Source organism: Cupressus sempervirens, chromosome 10 (assembly GCF_028749045.1).
Source record: "Cupressus sempervirens isolate cs-2001-9-10 chromosome 10, ASM2874904v1, whole genome shotgun sequence".
Taxonomy (NCBI): domain Eukaryota; kingdom Viridiplantae; phylum Streptophyta; class Pinopsida; order Cupressales; family Cupressaceae; genus Cupressus; species Cupressus sempervirens.
Genome location: NC_143127.1, coordinates 259,208,974 through 259,229,735, shown reverse-complemented (window position 1 = coordinate 259,229,735; position 20,762 = coordinate 259,208,974). Strand labels below are relative to the sequence as shown.

Sequence of the window (20,762 nt, the reverse complement as noted above, 5' to 3'; positions counted from 1 at the left end):
GGGGTGAAGCACCAGGACTTCCTGGGAGGTCACCCATCCCAGTACTACTCCAGCCTGAGTGCGCTTAACTACAAAGTTTCCTCCATGGTTAAACCCAAAGCTTGCAACCCCATTTGCAAAACCTTTACGAAGTGTTGTACCTTAACCATGGAGGAAACTCCATAGTTAAGTGCGCTTAGGCTAGAGTAGTACTGGGATGGGTGACCTCTCGGGAAGACTCGGTCCTTCACCCCTATGAGCATCACCTAGATCTAATGAGTGCTAAGTGTTCCATTTATTCTAATGAGATATGAATTCATGTTGAATCACTACTCATGAAAAATAGGTCAATGAGTTTGACTCAAAAATCACACAGTTAAATCCTAATAGCAATATCACAAAATACTTTATGTTAATATTGCTAGTAAAAAATGTGCAAGTTCTACATTAACCATTTGGTAAATAACAATCATTCAGAAAATTTCAAAATTTTGATTGGCAGAAACTAACAAGATTAATCACCGTTTAAGATTGAGCCTCAGCAATTGTTTCCTATATAATTATTAAAACATTATAACTTTCAAATATTACTCGAACTTTATAACTTCCAAATATTACTCGAACTCACACACTTTAAACAATAACATTACCTTGGAAATTAAACCCGCAAACTTCTACCCATTTGAACTCATCAACTAAAGCAAAAACCTAAACCGCTGGGTAAATCAGACAGTTTCATTTTCGGGCAAGAGATTTCGAAAAGCTTATTATAATGATAATAACAATAACCAGACATCTGATATAAAGAGCAAGGCAAAGAATTATTGTTAGCAGGCAGCACGGTTGGATCTAGGAGAATGGCGATGATGAGACGAGCATTTCGTTTGAGTCAAATGGCGGCAAGAGTTGCAGTGCCCGCACTGCGCTCTCCAGTGCCCGCTCTTTCTCAGCCCCCATTCTCTCGCTCGTCGATGTTTGAGGTTTGGTGCTAATACTTGTATATCTCAATGGCTTTGTTTTTCTGATGGGCGATGCCAATGATCAAGAAATGCGGTCCATTTTTTAGTGCCACAGCGGTGAAATTGACAATTTTTTTTTGACCCTAAATCAGACAAACTCTAGAAAGATGCGATGAATTTCGGACATCGTGTTTAACGCGTGGCCTTGGATCAGTAATAAAAGTACTTCGTATTTTCCTTAGATGGACTTGCAAGGTTTGATTTACCATTAGCAATGTCATAGGATTGCAACCTAAATAGGCACGCATTTGAACACTATATATATAATGCAGACTGGAACAATATGTAGCATAAATTGTAGAACTCTGATTGCTGAAAATGCGTGTTCAAGTCTCCATAAGTTGCACCGGCTGGACGCTTGTCTGCGACTTAAGCAATCATCTTACTTTGAAATAAAACTACGCTACAAATCCAAGGTGAAAGGAATAAATGCATCATTGCCCATGAGGCCGTAAAACTCTATGTGACCAGTAATCCATAGCTGTGTTGTAAGGCTAACTTGGGATGCACACAAAGCGGATTTAAAATCGTTACGATTAGTTTGCATCCCTGGAGTTTCTTTCTGGAGAGGGGATCTTATATTGCCGATTTGGTTTTAAATTCTCCCACTAGGAACCCTTGCTTTCTTTGAAAAGGGGAGACGGCATAAAATTATTTCTTGAATATTGGCGTTTGCCCTAGGTACCATTACAGGCAGAGCATCTAGGATAAAGTGCTTTTAAATCTCTACCATCCCTGAAATGCCAAAAGAGATGTCGCTTTCTTTCAATCTTCCTGCTAGGCCATTTAGCCCACATTATATAACTGTTGAGGTATGAAGTGCGTAAAAGATTTAGCTCCTTTTGAACAGTTTTTACTAAATCTATTCCTTTTGGTTAGAGCGTTCCCATTAGATATTGTTGGCCTCTGACTTCTCGACCTTTGTTTCTGTAATAATCAATGAGAATGCCGTATCTCAGAATTCCATAGATAGACAAAGCTGCACAAACCCTCAAATGTTCATTTGATTAGAGCCAACACCAACTTTGAAACGAAATCCTTACAAATTGAGACCCTTGACTGAAGAGCTCCCTTCAAATCATGCTCTGTTAGCCAAATAATCTGCTAATTCTTTTGCATTTCTGTGCAATGTGAGAATACAACTCCTTGTTTGAATTAGAGAATTAGCCTCCTCTAGGTATCTTTTACACTTCCAATTGGGTCATTCTCTTTTCTTTTGAACATTGATCACTATGTGTGAATCTCCTTTTACTTCTAAATTCTGCACCCCATAGAGAAGGCCAGCTGAAATGATAATCAATTGAAATTCAATATTAAACAAAGGAGAGGAGAACTCTTTGAAAAAACAAATACAAGAAGATCTTTGCATAATGGAAACAATTGAGAATTGGAGACAGAATAGAAAGTTACCGAGCTAACTAAATATCTTAACGAACATAAAGTTAGTAAGAGCTGACTGATGTACTTAAAGAAAGTCACTTGGCCATTATGCAAATGATTACGGTATTACTTTAATAGTATGTATTCTCATGTGAAGCCTTTGATGTATGGAGCCATCATGGAGGAAACTGCCATCATCTGCATGCAGAACGATTATAACCGTCACAGCTTTAAGATTGCCTATTGGTGCACCGTGAAAATTGAATTATTGTGCAAAACAATAAAAAGAATGCGACTGCTAGGAAGAGTAACTAGTCTACATTTTGTGTAAAGTTATGTTATCTGCAAATGTAAGACATAAGATTCTAGACGAGTAAAGTCTGTATTTTCCTACAAAATTAATATGGTAAAATATTTCCTTGATATTAGTATGTACAAGATTCTTAAGCATACATTATATGTAAATCTTTAGTTTCCTGCAAGTACAGGACATAAGCTTTTGGATGAATAAAGTTTCAGTATTTTCGTAGCAAATAGATGTGATCAAATTCTCCCCCTTGATATTGTTATGTATGTAATAGATCACATGACATGTTTTCATGCAACTATCAAATATATATTGATGCATTTCTTTTCAGAGATTTGCACAAAAGGTTTCATAACCATGTGAAGCTTTATGGGGATGTCTATGATATGCTATTTAGTCCAAGTTCTCATAACTGTGCAAAGATGATATTAAGAAACTGACTTGTAGCTGGTGGTTTTGCAGGTGACAAGGAATTTTTCTACAGGAAAACAATTGGAAGGGGCACATATTCGGGTAAGCTTTTGTTTCTCACTGTTCATTTGGTAGCGTGATTTGATTGGCTTTTTCTCCTTGTCTTTGATTCTTTTCACCAATAGCACTTATAGGGTCCATTGAATTTTATTGCAATCAAGGATGTAGCTTTCATAGTTACTGATATTGTAAAATGTCACTTAAGTCACTTAAGCTGCAATAGGCAGAAAAGAAAACAATTGTGCTATCAATTTTTTCTTCCGTAGACTTTACTAAACACATCTTAATTTATTTATTTAATCATATGCACCCTTTGAAATTGCAAGGACCTACATTTCTTCATTGAGAAATGCCAAGCTTCTATTTTAATTTTTTATTTCATTGATATTTCCATTTTTATTCATTTGAATTTATTATTTATAATAGTTAATTTCTCTTCTCCTAAATGTGTAATTTTCTACTATACCATCATATTAAACATTGTAAATTCTGTCAAAATATTATTTTGTTTTGGTTGCAAGTTTATTGAGGGATCAGTTAGATTCAACATCGTGTACTATTGTAGGCTTGTACAAAAGAAACATAGCTACTTACAGTATTAGATAGTATGTCACACACTGCACAAAGTTTGCATAAGGGCAATTTAAACCATTTCTTTGGTTATAGTTCAAAAACCTGTGGCCCCAAGGTTCAACAGATCCAATCTTCACTTGGACTTGATACTTGAGAATTTAAAATATTCCTTAAAATCAATTAGCTTGATAAAACGAGGAATAAACTCAGGAGAACTTGGCAAGACTTGGGAAACCTTGCCAATTTTTTTTTTTTTTTTGCTGAATAAATGACTTATTTACTAGGCTGCAAAGACAACTTTTTTTGTCAGGCGAGTATTCAGCGAAGTTTTTATTTATGGCTTTGATGGTTAGATAGATTTTATATAAGTAGTTCTATAGTTTCCTTACGAACATTTCTTCATCTTTCATTGTTGATTTTTCATATAGAATTTGTTATTCCGCAAGTGCAACTTTATTGAGATTATTAGTGTGTTGGTGACTTTTTGAATACCATTTAGACATGTGTAATCACAAATGAAACCTTTTATCTGGGATCGAGTATGAAATTTATTGTTAAACATGATATTCAAAAAAATCTAGAGGGATTCGGTTATAAGTGGAATATTAAGGTTTACATGTTGTAATTAATTTATCTTAGCGACTCTGTGGTTTATAATTTAATATTTCTGTTAAACTAGCTAATTTCCTATAGGCAGTTTGGCACAGCTTTAGTAAGTCCCAGGAATGCAATGCTTTATAAGTGTTTGAACAATTCATTGTAAAACACCATATGAACTTAATATTATTATTGTTGCTGTAATGGGTAAGATTTTCAGCAGTATTTGTGTCTGTCATTTTCCAACAGTTTTAACTTTTGGAATATAACAAATTTCTTTGCATTGTTACCACATCCTCAGTTTACCTGTGAATGCTGAAATTTTAATTTGTTGTATGCATTGATGACTATTATTCATTTAGTGGATGCTTATGTATTTAATGTCTCAGTGATGGTCCATATGACAGCTATAATCTGTCTGTATCTGCCTGATCTTTGTATTTGTATTAGAGCTGACCAAAAGTTTTACATGCAGTCTGTTTGATATTATAGAACAAAGCATCAGTGCATTAGTGTAGAAGTTCATTGGCATTATTTGCCAAATTTTATTATAAAACAGAGATTGGCTGCTATCCAATTTTGTGTAGTCTGTTGAAACTTTTGAGTGCTTTATAAATATATTAGCTGAAATGCTTTGAATATTTGACTTCATATTGGGATACACAGTCTCAAGACAGAACGTAACATATTTTAGATTACGGATATACAGTTCTTTCTGTAATTATTTCCTTATTATTATTTGGAAAAGGAGGTTTTATCTAAGAAATCTGCTGCTTTTGATTAATCTCGTTTACTTTAGTGACTCCATTTTTAATTCTTATATGTTTGTCATTTGATTGAGTGTGCAAAATTCTAAAATTTAAGGTATAGAGAAAAGTAATGCTTCTGTGCATAGCAGCTGGTGTTTTTGGTTGATAGTTGGGCAATATATTTATTTTCTTACAAGTAAACTAACTTTTAATTATACCCACACATTTAGTGGATTTTGATTGTTGAAACTTGAGTGTAAATGATATGATTTTTGTACAGTTTTAAATTCTCTCCTTATATTTGTAATTCTCTTTAGATATTGCTAGAAATGTGTATGAAAGATGGAATTTTGTTGCAAATTTAACTTTTTTCTTTAGCAGTTTTGTCTGTGATGGTTTTCTTGATCAAGGAGAAGAGCTTGGAGCCTGTAGAAGAAAAGTCTGCTTCGATGGAATTTCTAAACTTATTATAGAAATATCTGAAGGAATCAATTCCTAATGGCTTCTCAACTTGGAGAGGAAATTTATGATCTGTTCAGTCTCTTTTTATAGAGTTCCAATTTGTATCTCAAAATTTTTAGCTCACAAGTGAAGTGCTGCTTTTAAGACACTAAAAGAAATTTGTGCATAAGCTGGATTTAATTGCTAACTTTATGTTTAATTTTGGTCAATGTTGTCTGTAATGGTTTTCTTGATCAAGAATAAGAGCTTGGGGTTCAGAAAAGGATAATCTGCCCTGCTGGAAAGTCAAACCTGCTTTTGGAAATAGGCAAAGACAATGATTCCACTTATGTATGTTATAATGCAGTGAGTGGTCAATTTAAGGGATTGTCTCCAATCCTTTTGTTAAATAAAACATCATGGTTTGTACAAAACAAGCATAAAATTCAGCGTACCATTCACTATTAGAGCTAGGGTGATGTAAGAACAAAGAAGGTATTGCTTATCAATTTATTAGGACCAGTTCTGTTTTCAGTTGGGTTTGTCTCATTGTCTTGTACGTAATAACTATTGAATGGTATGAAACACCATTTTGGTCAAACTTGTTCTGTGATGTTAAGCTGTTGAGATGACTCTGCATATAGTTTTTGAATAGAATATGGAGCCCTTAAGATTATTTTGGGTTTCTAATGAGCTGCTGTTAATTTGACTAAAATTCACAAATCTAAATTGAAGTTTTCAATTTTGTCTCCATAAGTTGGTACTTCTGTAAACAAATAATTTTATTTTTTGATTTGATTTCTACAATGAAACATTTATCAGGGAAAGGTGCACTGTATTTTAATTAAAACTTTTGCTATTTTTTTAAGCAACAGGTTTATGGCCAAATAATAGAACTGTTATTCCATTTCGTTGTGGTCTAAATGATGCATTTGTGATCGTTACGTAAAAATTAGTGATCAAGATATCTGCCATTTATCATTTGCCTAGAATGATTTCAACTGATTTTGTTTTAATTAAGAACACTATTTTTTTCTTGTTTCCTTTGGAATTGATCTCCCTTGATGAATTTGTTTTCTAGAGAGTGATGACCATGTCACATTATAATGTTAGTTTTTCACATTTACTCATTATGAAAGTTTGTTTCTTAGTTTTTGTTTCAGTGATTGAAGATACTTCATTAAGCACGTCTTGCTCTCTCATCTTCTTTGACCCTTACTTTGTGTTCTTATGATCCCAGGTTCCCATTCCTATGTTTGGAGTAACAGGAAATTATGCCTCTGCACTTTATATTGCTGCAGTGAAAGCTGACAAGTTAAAGGTCGTGGAATCAGAGTTGAAGAGTGTTCTGGATGCTGCTAAAAGCAGTCCATCTTTTAAAAATTTTATAAAGGATTTGTCTATACCAAGCAAAGTTAGAGTAAAGGCTGTTACTGAAATTTTTGCAGAAGTTGGATTTTCAAATATAACTAAGAACTTCTTGGGTACAAATAGTTGATGCTATTTCATGATTTAATACTGCAATAGTTTTTTTTTTGCTGATTAGACATCTTTGAATAGTTTCTGAAAAATTGTTCATTTTATTGTTGCTGAAATTGGCACCTCAAATCAGTGAATTTGTTTATAGCAATCAATGTGATTCATCTTGGTTAAGAATAGGTGAATACTGGTCTTGGAAAGACTGGAACACTGATGCAGATGCTGGCCTTGCTAATATTATAAACTAGGCCAAAGCTTCCTAATCAAAGCAGAGATTGCAGAAGGATTCAGTTTCTCACGAGATTGGAAGCATATAATCTTGAATTATGATAGGATTATAAGCATAATACTCAAAGCTTATTATAGTAGTAGAAAGGAGTAGCAGTTGGAGAAAAAGGTGATAGGGAGGATTCTCTCTATTAATTGCAAATCGTCCAAGAAATGTGGGAAGAGCAGATTTGAAAATAATGAAAATCTTACTGACAGAAAAGCATTGAGTGCCATTATAACTGCTTTGAACAGCTATATTGGCATTGCAAGGAAATGGAGAGAGACCAGTATGAGAGAAGCTATGCTAAAGAGATTATAGAATACATAACACAACAAAATGTAAACAATTTTACACAAACTTGGCACTATATATTTTGGGAAACACCTTTGAGAAAAAATCCAGCAAAATATACCACCACTCGATAAATTAATAATATCATGCTCTATAGCGACGATTCAGTTTCTGTAGTCCCGTGGTTAATCTAGTTGTAGCAGTATGTAACTACTGTAGAAAACCTTAGGCAAACACAAAGGCGAAAGCTTTGTTTAGGCACAAGGAAACAAGAGACTACCAAGTGATTTGCAATACCATGGGCCCAAATCCAAGCGCTCCATTCCATGAATGCAAAACTTACATACATATAAATGCTTCTTGCATCTGGATGTTTTTAGCTGGTCAAGGATACTTTTTTAATGCATTTCAAAGATAAAGTCAACAATTCCTATAACTTCATAATTGACATTATCCACTTTGATAGTTTCATCACCTACAATTAAAGAAGCTTAAATTGGCAAAAAAATAGAGTTGTCAACAAAAATTGTGAAACTTTTAAACAATGCAATTTTATATAAAATTATTGACCAACATTTTTGTCCATTTCCTTGAGAACTTTGATGATCTGCAGATTTGAAGACAACTATTCTAGGTTGATTCAGACTTTAGTTGTTGATTTTGTGTGTACATGTTAATGCTCGGAAACACAATTGTGGGGGGGGGGGGCACCAACTTGCTTAATATGGAACATGCAAATGAAATAACCAACTAATAACAAAGTAATTCAAGCATGCACACATAAAACACTTGACACAAGTACTTTTCTCGTGGAAACCCTTGGTTAGAGGGAAAAACCACAGTGGGAATTGTCAACCACAATTCTTCACCATTGCAGTAATCAAGTTGCCCTTTTAGGAGCTTTTACATCCACCCGGTTAGGGTTTCACTCGGTTAACAGTGTTAAGACTTGTTAGATGCTTTATAATTAAGATCTGTTAGGATCTACACTGTTAAGGGATTTAAAACTCCTTCAAAGAGTGACCTGGTTAAAGGATTTCTACTTCAGATCTGTTAGGATCATGTACACCCCATTAAGAGCGACCTTGTTTGAGGATTTTCCTTGTCAACTTGAGAGAATCAACAAGTATAGCTTGATTTGAAAGTTGCGCCTCTTGCATGATAGATCCTTTTTACTCTAGATTAATTCTCTGCTCTAGATCAAGGTCAATACACTATACTATAACTATACTTAACAAACTTTGCATTTCATCCCATCAACTCTTATCCAACATTGATCTAACATCACTTTTATATTGTTCTTGAGACGGTGGAAAAGCCCTAAACGTGTTTCCATAAGTTGGCCTCAAAACTAATCCAAACCTTATGAACGAGAACTAATTACTTGAAATTTGTGCCTTTGTGTTGACCTCTTCATATCTATCCTCTTTATTGATTACCATTGCAAATTGTACCAGTTCACCAAATCTTTACAACGAAACTTTGCCAGTTTACTGTTCTTGACTCAGGTACTCGTAAACCTTATCAAGTCTTTCTTTACTATAAATAGTCAATAGATATTATTTCACAATCATCTTCAAATATGTCTTATAAACATATCCTGCAAGCCATTCATTATAATGCATTAGAATAATCATCGTGCATTCTATTTACTTTGATTGTCTTTTTTACTCCATTCATCCAACACTTAACCATTTCAGCTGTTTGATCAATCCAGTCACAGATATAACTGATCTATAAGTTGTAAATCACTTGGTTGCCAACAATGACAACACACAAATGATGATCTAACCAAGAACTCTCATCTAAACTTACTGCACATCATTATGATCATGCCAACAATCTCCCCTTTGACATTGATGACAAAACTTAGATTAAATTTCACACATTTTTGAAAACTGACAAAATAATTTATTGACCCAAAATGTAATTCCCCCTATTCCTCCTTATCATACTATTTACATCCCTCCCGCTTACTTGTACTGCCTGGTATACAATTTGCTATACTACACCACACAACATTTTCTCCTATACCACTCCCCTTTTAACAACAATCACAAAGGTATATACAACTTTTCAATATTTAAAAAATGTATTAATGGTAGGTGTTCAAATCCTCTTGATACCTCATCCAAATTTGTCTTCAAATCTTGTAAGTCAGAGTCCCATGTCTTTTTCAGATTTTCCACCGTTGCTATCTGACTTATAATTTGGTATACTAAAAACTGACAAAATGAGTTACTGACCCAAAATGTAACTCCCCTTTTCCCTCCTTATCATACTATTTACATCCGTTCCCCTTACTTGTAATACTTGGTATACAATTTGCTATACTACACAATTTTCTCCTATACTACCCCCCTTTAACAACAGTGACAAAGGTGTATACAACTTATTAAATTTAAGAAATGTATTACTGGCAGGTGTTCAAATCCTTTTGATACCTCATCAAAATTTGTCTTCAACACCTGTAAATCAGAATCCCATGCCTTTTCAGATGTTTCACTACTGCTCTTTGACTTCTAGTTTGGTAGACCATCTCTTCCAATGCATCCATTGTACTCATCTCAGGCAGTACTAAGTCATTTTCAGCTTCTTTGACTCCACTTGGCAAAATGTCCACTTGAATCAGTTGACTTTGGAAGTCAATCAGGTTACTGATTCTCTTCTCCTGCTCATCACTAAATATTTTGAGCTTATGATTTACTAAACTTACGAATACTCTAAACCACTAGCTTACTGTTTATTAAAATCAAAACTTGTAACCAATAGTCTGAGCTCTTGTTGAGCTTCATGCCTCCGCTTATCAATGTCTTTGACAAAATTTGTATAATCACTAACAATAGTTATTTATTCTACTGCTCTCTATCAATGCTTTCTTCAAATTATTGACCACAATAGTCAATGCTCCCTTATTCATCACAATTTTCTGAACTAAAATATGAGACCTCTTCTTCTTATATCACGTTTCCACACTTCGAGCTGTAGCTTCCTAAAGACCTTTCATTTTGTCACTTGTAGCAAACACCAAAAGACCCAATTGTTCAAGAGGTGTTGCTTTATCATCGTACACGATCTACAAGAATATCTTTAGCTGACTCAATAATTGTCCATTCCTTCTTTCTCTGATCTCTCTTGGTTTTGGAATTTTTTTGCCATTGCCATTGTCATCATTTATTTTGGAGTTGTTGAGCTCAAATCGATAGCCCCTTTAATCCCAGGTAGGTTGTCATCATCAGTGCTATTTTTCAAATTTGTCAAGACTTTGACAACTTCTTGTTCTTGACCAGACTAACACGTGTCCTTGTCTTTCTGTGTGTCTTCTTGCTTATCTTTATCTTCTTCTTTAGCTTGTGCTAGCTTTTCTTGTTTATCATCTTTTCTTGCTTCATTACTGATAGCCTCTTGATTAGTATCTTCTTGTTCCTCGATAACTAGAGTAATAGTGGCATTAAGTTCCTTCATAGCTTCATTAGTTTGTTCCATATTAGGAGCTTCTATTGGCTCCTGGTGTACTTGATGAGTATCCACATCATCAACTGTTACCTTCATGCCACCAACATCCCACCCAAAGTCAACATGTAACTTTAGTAGGTTGTGGCTACAATAAATCTATTTCATCATCTTCTTCCTTCTTCAGTTCCTTATCCTCAACTTGTATTACATCTTCCTCTAATGTCATATGCTTCGTAAATATCTTCTTAGTTTCCTCTTCAACTGATTTTGGCTCACCATAGAGAAGTTCGGTTAACCTCTTCTTTGTCTTGTATAGCGGTCTAGTTTCTCATGTATTTCTTTGATCTCCTTAGGTTGTAACTCTAGTTGCAGTTGCACTAATACATACTCTGTAATCACTCTATCTTGTTTTATTGCTCTTCTCTATCTTGTTTCCAACTTATCACTTGCTAAGTTTGTTCATGCTGAAACTGCAACATCCTCCAATATTTTTTTGTTCATCCTCTTTGTAAGAATTATAATACCTTTTGACATGAGTAACTATTCCCCACTTTTCAACTTGATTGACTCTTTTTTTCAATATGGTTATACTCAAGGTCACTGGGAGGCGGGGAGACTTGGATGTCTCTAGTAATGGTACTGGTATGGTATGACAATTTTTCAAAAATGGGAGACGGGGGTACTTGGAGATGACAATTATTTTTCTAAAGTTTAAGGAGTCTAATACTAAATACAGAATTTGAAAATAGTAATGTTTTAAAACTAAAAGACTAAAGCAAATAATAATAGTAATGTCACATTAATATAGAGTCAAATATTTAACAACTCACATAATCACAATATTGTATCTCATTGGCCTTAATTTTTGCATTAAAAACATTAAAATGAGGGCTAAAATATATAAAACTATATTTTGTATTTATATTTTATCAGGAGACATCGGGGAGACTTCACTTTTTGGATTAGGAGACTGGGAGATTTCAGGAGACTTTGTCATGAATTCTCCAACCTTTTTTAAGGTCTTCGAAGACGCAACTTTTAGGGGGGAGACGGGTCTCCTTGTAACCATGGTTATACTCAACAATTTCTGCTTGTATTTTCTTCATAGTTGGTGCTCCAACTACTTTGGATTACTCTCCACTAGCTCTCATTTCTTGTTGATCTTCTTTTGATTCAGTTACTTTTGATTCAATGTTCTTTTCTCTTTGTGCTTTGATTTTTTTCCTCGGTGTTGATGCTTTTTTCGGTTCTCTTCCCTTTCTCTTCTTTGCAGGATTAGGCTGATCAACCTTAGCATCTTTATTTTTGCTTTTTGTATATACCTGGATTGGAAATGTCTCCTTTTCTTTCCTTAAATTTTGACCTCTAGTTTGTCTTCCAATAGTTGTTTTCCTAGTAGAGATAACTTTTTTCTCAGCTCTTGCAGTACTTGTTGTACTTGCCTCCTTTGTTGCATGCTTTTCTCTGGCTTCAACTATTGCCTTATATGTAAAACCATGCTTCAGAGCAAACTCCTTAACCTCTTTCTCAATTGTTTTCTCTATCACTGGTTTTGTGAGCATTCTATGCACTTCTATGTCCCTTTTTTCCTCAAATGTTCGAAATCTTGGTGTATTTGGATCTTTCGGTTGTGATAAGCATAATCAACATAACTTGATAATACATCACCTTCTACATTGTATCCCATGGGCATCACCCAAGATGTTTTTGGTTCAACAACTTGCATCTGTATCTGCCATGGAGCAAATTGTGTTCTTATACTTTTATATCACAATTGATGAAATTATTTCCGTTTGGTGCATATTTATCTGAAATTCTTTGAAATAACCCCAAATTGTGCCTGTGAAACTGTTTCCCAACATTTTGATAAAATTCTTGATCTGCACTAGTACTGGTGAATTTGCTATCCAAGCAACATTATCAATACTCGGGAAGAAGTTCTAATAATAGAGTATCCCATTAGAAATTGACTGTACTTGAATGGAGTTTTTTTGTTTGTCTTTATCTTCTCAATGTTCATGCGCAATTGGTCTCTCAAAACTTCACAAAGATCAAAGTCTGTATCTTCATTCACCATTTTATAAGTTGTTGATGTTGCACTTGTCAGTATGCTGTTACACTTAATAACCATTGATGCAAATCTAACAACAGGGTGTGTGATATCATCACAGTGATTGCTCTCTTGTCCCACCTGGACTTAGTTAGTTGGGTAACTTCATCTTGTTAAGCTCTCCTTATAACATGAACTTCACTGGTAGCACAATATTTACTATGTGAATTGCATTTTCAGTAGGTTTGTCCAACCACATGAACTAGTCATAGCCTTGACTAACACGTTTCTCTTGTTTTTCTTCGAACTCTCTCAAAAACTTGATGGTATGTAGCAAACCCTTCCTTTCTAGAACTTTGAATTCATCCTTCAATACCAAGTTATCATCACTGCTTTGGTACTTCTCAAAGGTAGCTGATGCTCCTAAGTTTTCAGTCTTACAATGAATTTAAGCTAAAATATCTTCTATGTGCATTGCACTGTAGGGTACACTAGATAGGGCATCTTCTAGGTTGACCTCTGTGGACTTGTAGGGATGTTTCTTGAATGTAGGCTTCGATCTGTCTATGATGTCAACTACTACTGGAGATGCCATACTCTTAATAACAAACCTTAAACTTTTGAATATGGAAAATGCTTCTTAATCTTGCAAGCTAGGGTCTCTTTTGAGTTCTTCAAACACCACACTTCAACTTTGACCAATTTTTTGTTGAATCTTTTACCCAGTCAACTCTGTGTAAGGTCCTAGAATGTGTGAGTGAAGAATGTGACATAAGTGCCTTCTATAACCTATCACACATCAGGAATAAATGCTTCACCGGTTGAGCTAACCAATCATAGTTCACCAAGAAGTTGTCTTTCCTAGTAGGGAAGAATACAATACTATGCTACCAAATTCATACCATGATACTGCACATCATCATGCATCTAATCATGTAGATATATCTTATTACTAATCTATCTAGGGGCTTCATGTATGCATTTGTCAATGAGGCTTCCCCTAAGCTTATGCTAGCCTAGTCAGATGATGGATGTTTTGCAATTGATGGATATTCAATATATTTAATCTTTTTCTCTTCTTTTTGACCCAAATCTTGTTCATTTGACTCCTTGTTTCTTCAACAGTTGATATATGGTTGCCTTTCCTGTTCTTTTTTTGATTGACTGGTTGCTTACTATTGTTCCTTACTAGCCAAAACTTAGCAATATGTCCAAGCTAATGACAACAAAAACATGCCATACTAGTGGATCTCCAAGGTCAAACATTTCCTCTGTGTCCTCAATTTACAATTGATTGCCATATGGCCATAGTTATGACAATGTGAGCAAGTAAGATTGCATTTGTTTTCATTTTGATATGGACTTGTCCGGTTCAGAAATTTTCTAGGATTATTGTTCAATCTGGTCCTGCACTCTTTAGTTTTATGTTCAAGCTTAATACAATTGTAACAATGACCATTAAACATGTTTGGCTTATTCCTGCAAACTCTAGCACTATGACCTGACTCATGACATATTGAGTATGTAAGGGTAATAGGTCTAAACTTGCATTTCCTTGCAAGATGTCCTATCTTATGTTAACTGAAACAAACAAGTTTGTAAGCTTTCTTATCGAAGATTTTTCTTCATGATTGTGATTCTTAAATCTGGATGATTCTCCAACTTCATAATTGGTATATCCAAGATCACGAGTCCCTCCAGGCATCCTTTGGTTCCTCAGTTACTCATCCTATTTTGCAGCTTTTTCATTGAATTTTTTCAATAACTTGTTAGCTGCATCAAGTTCACCTTGTATTCTCTCTTTCTCTTTACCCTAGCTTTCGTTACTCATCCTTGCAAGATTGAGATCACTTTTGATTTCCTGCAAATCCTCATAAGTTTGATGAAGATGCTCATGAAGCAGCAAGCAATGTCTCTCTTCTCTACAGAGGCTGAATATTAAGGGATAGTCAAGGTTGGTTGTGAAGCTGTTTGGCTTCATCGGATGCTTGGGGATAGGCAAATGTCACCAACAAGAACGATCACTTTATTTGTTGATAACGAAGGCGTTATCAAATTATAGGATGGAACCCAATCTTCCATGAATGAACTAATCATGTGGATATTCACTGTCACTACATATGACCGCTGGTTGAAGATGGGACAATAGACTTGCAGTATGTTCGTAGAATGGATCAGACTAAAAACATTCACACCAAGCCTCTTGTTCTTGACAAGTTTGACAAATTTAGAGGACAACTTGGCATTTTATATAGATTAACCATTAAGGGAGGGTATTATGATAATAGATAGTTTCTATTATTAGTTAATGGTTATCTATTTGTTATCTATTGTGAAAATTAGAATGTTTCTAATATTTAGTTAGGCTGTAGATAACTGTTAGTTTTCTATTCTTTACGATCATTTCCTAAGGAAACCATTGTCTCATTCTTTTGTATATATTGACCTCTCGGTCTCTGTTAATATCAAGCAAATATTTACCAATTACTTCGTAATATTATTTAATACAAAAGTCAGCGATAAGAGGAATGTGAGCAATGAATAAAGAAGTAAAAATAAGAAGGAAAGAGGAAAATATATTTGAAGAAAATGAAAAGGAAATGTGTGAGCAGATCGAGTAAAGAAAAGTGTATATGAAAGTTGTGAAGAGGAAATATCAGAATATAAATCTGATTTACAAGTTTGAAATATATTTAAAGAAATATATAATATTGTTGGCCGACTTGAGGTCAAAGAAAATTAAGAAGAGAGAGTATGATGAATTTGAAGAATAGAAGAGGAATAAAGTTTGAGGTCAAACAAAATTAAGAAGAGAGAGTATGATTAATTTGAAGACTAGAAGGGCAATAAAGTTTTGGGAAGAAGAATTAAAATGAAGAAACTTCGAAGAAGATGGAGAATATATAAATGTATATGTATGCAGATTTATTTCTAACATATATTAATTTGAGAATGGAATTTAATAAGTAAAAGATATGTATAGGATATATATATTTATAACAAAGTGAGAAGAAATAAATAAGAGGGTAATGTGTGCAGATTTAAAGAGAAGAACATAATTGATGAAAAGAAGTATGCACAAATACAGTTGTGGAAGAATTGTTTGAAGAGGCAGAAGAAGTGTTCGTTATCAGTAGTTTATGCAACCTTGACAAGGCGGAAAAGCTGTTTGCTTGCATTGCATCGGTGTTCGTGAAAAAAAATTGGGGGTTGGTGCTTGTGAAGTGTGAGAGTTGGAGCTTTGAGTTGGTGCTCATAAACATAGGGGTTGGAGCCTACAGATCATTGTAAAAGAACAATATATATAAAAAGCAAGTATTTTGCTATGGTTATCTCCTGCTTTGGGTTTCCACATAAAATCATATTGTCATTTTGTTCATTTGCATAATTATCTATTTCAGCATCCAAGGTGATTAAAGCAATTGTTTGCATCAAAACTTTTAATTGGCAAAGTTGTTATTATACTGATTCAACACCCCCCCCTCCCCCCCAAATAATCGTGTGCTCTTTACTTTCCAAGATCATTTGATACTTATGAAATCATTCATACTGTTCTTTGGTTTATTGGTGATATGCTGGGTTCATAGTTCTCATGTTATATTTTATGTTTCTTTTACTTAGCTGTTGCTGCTGAGCATGGGAGATTGAAAATACTTGAAGCCATTGTGAAGAAATTCACAAGCTTGATCAAGGCTCACTTTGGGGAAGTAGATGTTATTGTGACAAGTGTCGTTGTAAGTATCAAACTTTTTCTATTCTTATATTGGAACATGTGTAGTTAAGTCTGTGGTTTAATTTGATCTACACTAAAATTGTTCTTAATGAAACAATTTATGACACTCTTACATGTATGATATACAAGTAGGTCCATGGCTGGAGAGTTTACATTACATCCATAGTTTTATTTTTGTGGCTGTAATGAATTCATTTATTTGATTTTATAGTAATTAATTTTCAACGTAGTTTAATATCATTGTTTGCATGATTTGTAACAAACCCAACTGGTTCACACTACTGTAATGCTGGATAATATTAATTTGTCTGAAATGTCTTGCAGTCTTATGGTTTTTCAGAATAGAGTTTTTATTTTGAAATTTTAATGAACATGAAATGCTGAACTGATATTGAATGTAAAAACTAGTAATGTATTCCTTGGAGGTTCGAATATCATTTGGTTTGGTTATTTTCCTTTCCATATCAATGCCGTAATGATGCTTATGTTTATCACAGCATCAATATACCTCTTGTTTCGAAATAAAACAACTCATTCTTCTCAAAACACCCGGTTGAAACTTTGAGAGGCTGTAATTATTAATGCTAAGTGAGGCAGGTTTGCGAGCATGAAAGTATTGCAGAGGCAACAGCATTGATTGCTTTTCCAACGCCACATGCACAGCTCGCTCTCTATCCAGTCTTTGAACAGTGTGTAGAATGAATGCTTCTCAAAACTGAATGATTTCATTGACTCGCCAGTTCGTAATATTCCAGTGCCTCCTGTATGCCGTGAACTCTGCCCTTCAATAGTCACGCAAAGACTTGATCTCATGCCTTCCTTGCCATTTATCAAGGATTTACCTCTGTTTGCAAAAATGTTGTTCAATATCATCATTCGGTAAATCAGACTTTATGTTTATAATATCCAATCTGTTATGCATGTGTTGACTGTCAATAATTTCTTCGCAATATTCAGATGAGCTTTTCAATGTTCTTTGGAGAGATATTCTGTAGGTTTGCAAAAACATAGATGTCTGCTGTAGCGATTCACAAACCCACAATTTTTTATCGTGCTGCAATCATCTCTGGAAATTGTTAAATTATGGTGGAGGCTCCTGATAGCATAATGTTTTGAGGTACATCCAGTATCAATTGCAATGATTGGATGCACCTATCCACAGTCCACTGTTAGTGGCGCTCAATCAGACTCAGGCATCCATTCTTCGTTATTTATATCATCGTTGCTATTGATTTTGCATTCACCTGTGCTGACGTGCTTCAAATGTTACTATCCTTCATGGTCAGTAAATGCCTCATATAAAATAGGAAGTACCTTTTCTATTATCTTTGAATTGGGTAGGTCCTTCACAAGCTCAGAAACCAGTTGGGATTTTAACATGTATGCGTGGCAAAAGATCCAGAACTATTGCAGCATGGCTATAATGGAGGAAAATGGATTATTATTTTATCAATAATATTCAGAAATTGCACGGCATCAACATCTTTGAAAAATGACCAAATGATTTATTTAAGAGATGACTGGAGCATATGGTGTCTTTAATGCTCAGTTTCCCTTCTTCGGAGACCTATTCCAAAGCTCCACAGAATGGCTATTATTTCTGTTGTTTTGGCAGGCTGGGCATCGTCTCAAAAACTCCCTATCTCCTTCACTTCAGTAACTGCCTTCGATCCCTGATAATAATATGGGAACAATGATAACCATGTCTTCATCTTCTGAGACAAACACCACGTATAATAATATATTGTTTGTTTAATTACTTTTTCAATATTATTATTGCAGTTACTTAACCCTCTGATTTTTCTCCTGTACGATGACTTCTCAATCAGTTTCTTGCTGCTGTTGATCTTGTTTTGTGTCTCCATTCACTATTTGCTCTTGATGAATTCATTCTTACTATGCAACTTTTCTTTTATCGAGATATCTTGAAACGTAATGATTCATATCAATCTTTTAATATTATGTGACTGTCATGACACTCCATTGTCTTATAGCTGAAGACTTTATCATTATAATCTTCCACAAACATTATTTGTTTTCCTGGGATCAAATGATCACTGTCCACCTCTAAGAGTAATTCATTTCATTTTGAACACTGTCTTTGTATATCTATCATATTAGCATTTTCTTTCTTTTTTAAATGGAGGTCCTATGTTTGCAAAAAATAGGGCTCCATCAGGCTTCATGAAGAAACTTTTCACTTTAGAGGTTTCTCAGTTACAGTTTCAAATTTATATCATGAAATAAGATTTAAGTCTCTTAATAAATTAAAGCCTCATAATTAACTTATTATATAAACTCCCTGCATATACCCAATCCACTGTTGATGAAGATCAACTGCCAGTGGCTCCACTGCTCTGCCAAAAATAGAAACCACCTTAAAATAGACTTACTAAAAATAGGAAGTTTTCCTCAGAGACTCTCAAAACCTACTGCCAGCTCATGAGGGTCGCCATGATGAATTGACTTAGCATAATTGCAGGAGACTGCTAAAATTGGGACATTACATGATTTAAAATGCATTAGCCCTACTCAAAGTCGAACAGATATTGAAATGCGTCCACCCTATGTACTCTAAGTCCTCATTTAAATTTTTAGACCTACAATATTAGAATAGTAAGGCTTATCTATCGGAATTGTCCACAAAAATGCATTCCTTGGAGGTTCCAATACATTTAGGATGTTTGGGCAAGGGGCAGGACATTCCTGCCTTCTTCAAATTCTTAGGGATCCACAAGTGATGTCAGTGAATCCTCTGTGTTCTTTTTTTGAAGATATAAACAAAAAAGTCTCGCGTAGAAAAAGTAGACAATAATGAAAAGGTTGGTCCCCCACCCTAAAAGATGCCTAAAACCCAAGTGGAAACAATAACTAGGGCAATTTCTTTTACATTTACCCATGTGCTGGGTTCGTGTATTTGTGCCTGTACCCCTATGAGGTTTGCTGTTGGGAAAAATGTGAAAATGTAAGTCAAAATCTCACAGATTTTCAGTTTGTGTAAACTATTTTGAAATTTTGTCTAGGTTTAGGAATCCAAACCAGGTTTGAATCAGACTCAGATTTGATGCCTCCAGTGAGCAAATGGGTAACGTGGCATACAATATGTGTTTGGATTTTTATCAACAATGTATAGGTTTTTAAACAAACACTGTTACAGTGATGGAGAAGGCCTGTGCAAGTTACATTGGTAGCCTTGGCTTAACTAAACATTAGTTCACTGTTCATCCATAATCTGGGAAATGGGTATGATTTCAGACTTCAGTAACTCTTTTTGGCTTTGCCCAAATAGGTTCAAAATTTAGTGTAGTGTTAATGTCTGTGGCATTTCCAAAGAATATTCAAATATAAGGCTTTTCAGTTTCTAGTTTATACCAGTTATATTGTAATATAAAAAAGGAGTTCTATATGGTTTGAAATAATAGCATTTTGTATAGTTTGAATTCTTTGTATGTTTTAATTCTTGAAGAACGTGGTCAATATTAGAGGGCTTAATATGAATTTCTGGTAGCTAATGCTATGGGATTGCACTTATGCTGTCATTTCGTTGGATCTTATCATCCAAGGATTCAAATATTTGTTTACTTCCCTAACAATGTTTAGGTTTTTTTACAGCACTTTCATGTTGGATTTTATAGTTGGGATGTACTTGCAATGACTTCTGTATTTATTTTTTTAGTGCTTTGTTCTTTTTCCCAGCCACTTCCAGAAAAAGAAGAAAAGGAACTCAAGGTGTTATTGGAAAAGCAGCTTAGTAAAGTTCCTCAAGGTCAACCGGAGGTAATTGATACGAGACCTGAATTTCCTTTTATTAAATGTTGTCTGGTGTTTTTGAGCTTTAATCTACATTGTGAACAGTTTATGTTTCATGCTGTTTGGCATGAGGAAGCAAGAGGGATAGATTTCCATTTTTTGTCACTTGAAAATGTTCAATTTAAACTTTGCACCTTTCGTATGAAACCACCACTG

At 34.5% G+C, this 20,762-nt stretch overlaps 1 protein-coding gene across 1 annotated transcript in view; it reads left to right on the top strand.

Moving 5' to 3' along the window:
- The first annotated feature begins 811 nt into the window (after positions 1 to 811).
- ATP5 (delta subunit of Mt ATP synthase) overlaps positions 812 to 20,762 on the top strand; it is a 95,822-nt gene continuing 75,871 nt past the window's right edge. Inside the window, exons 1-5 of the mRNA XM_089805284.1 lie at positions 812 to 959; positions 3,148 to 3,198; positions 6,757 to 7,000; positions 16,685 to 16,797; positions 20,493 to 20,573. Of these exons, the coding sequence (XP_089661410.1) occupies positions 837 to 959; positions 3,148 to 3,198; positions 6,757 to 7,000; positions 16,685 to 16,797; positions 20,493 to 20,573 (612 nt within the window). The 5' untranslated portion in view covers positions 812 to 836. The remainder of the gene's footprint in view (positions 960 to 3,147; positions 3,199 to 6,756; positions 7,001 to 16,684; positions 16,798 to 20,492; positions 20,574 to 20,762) is intronic.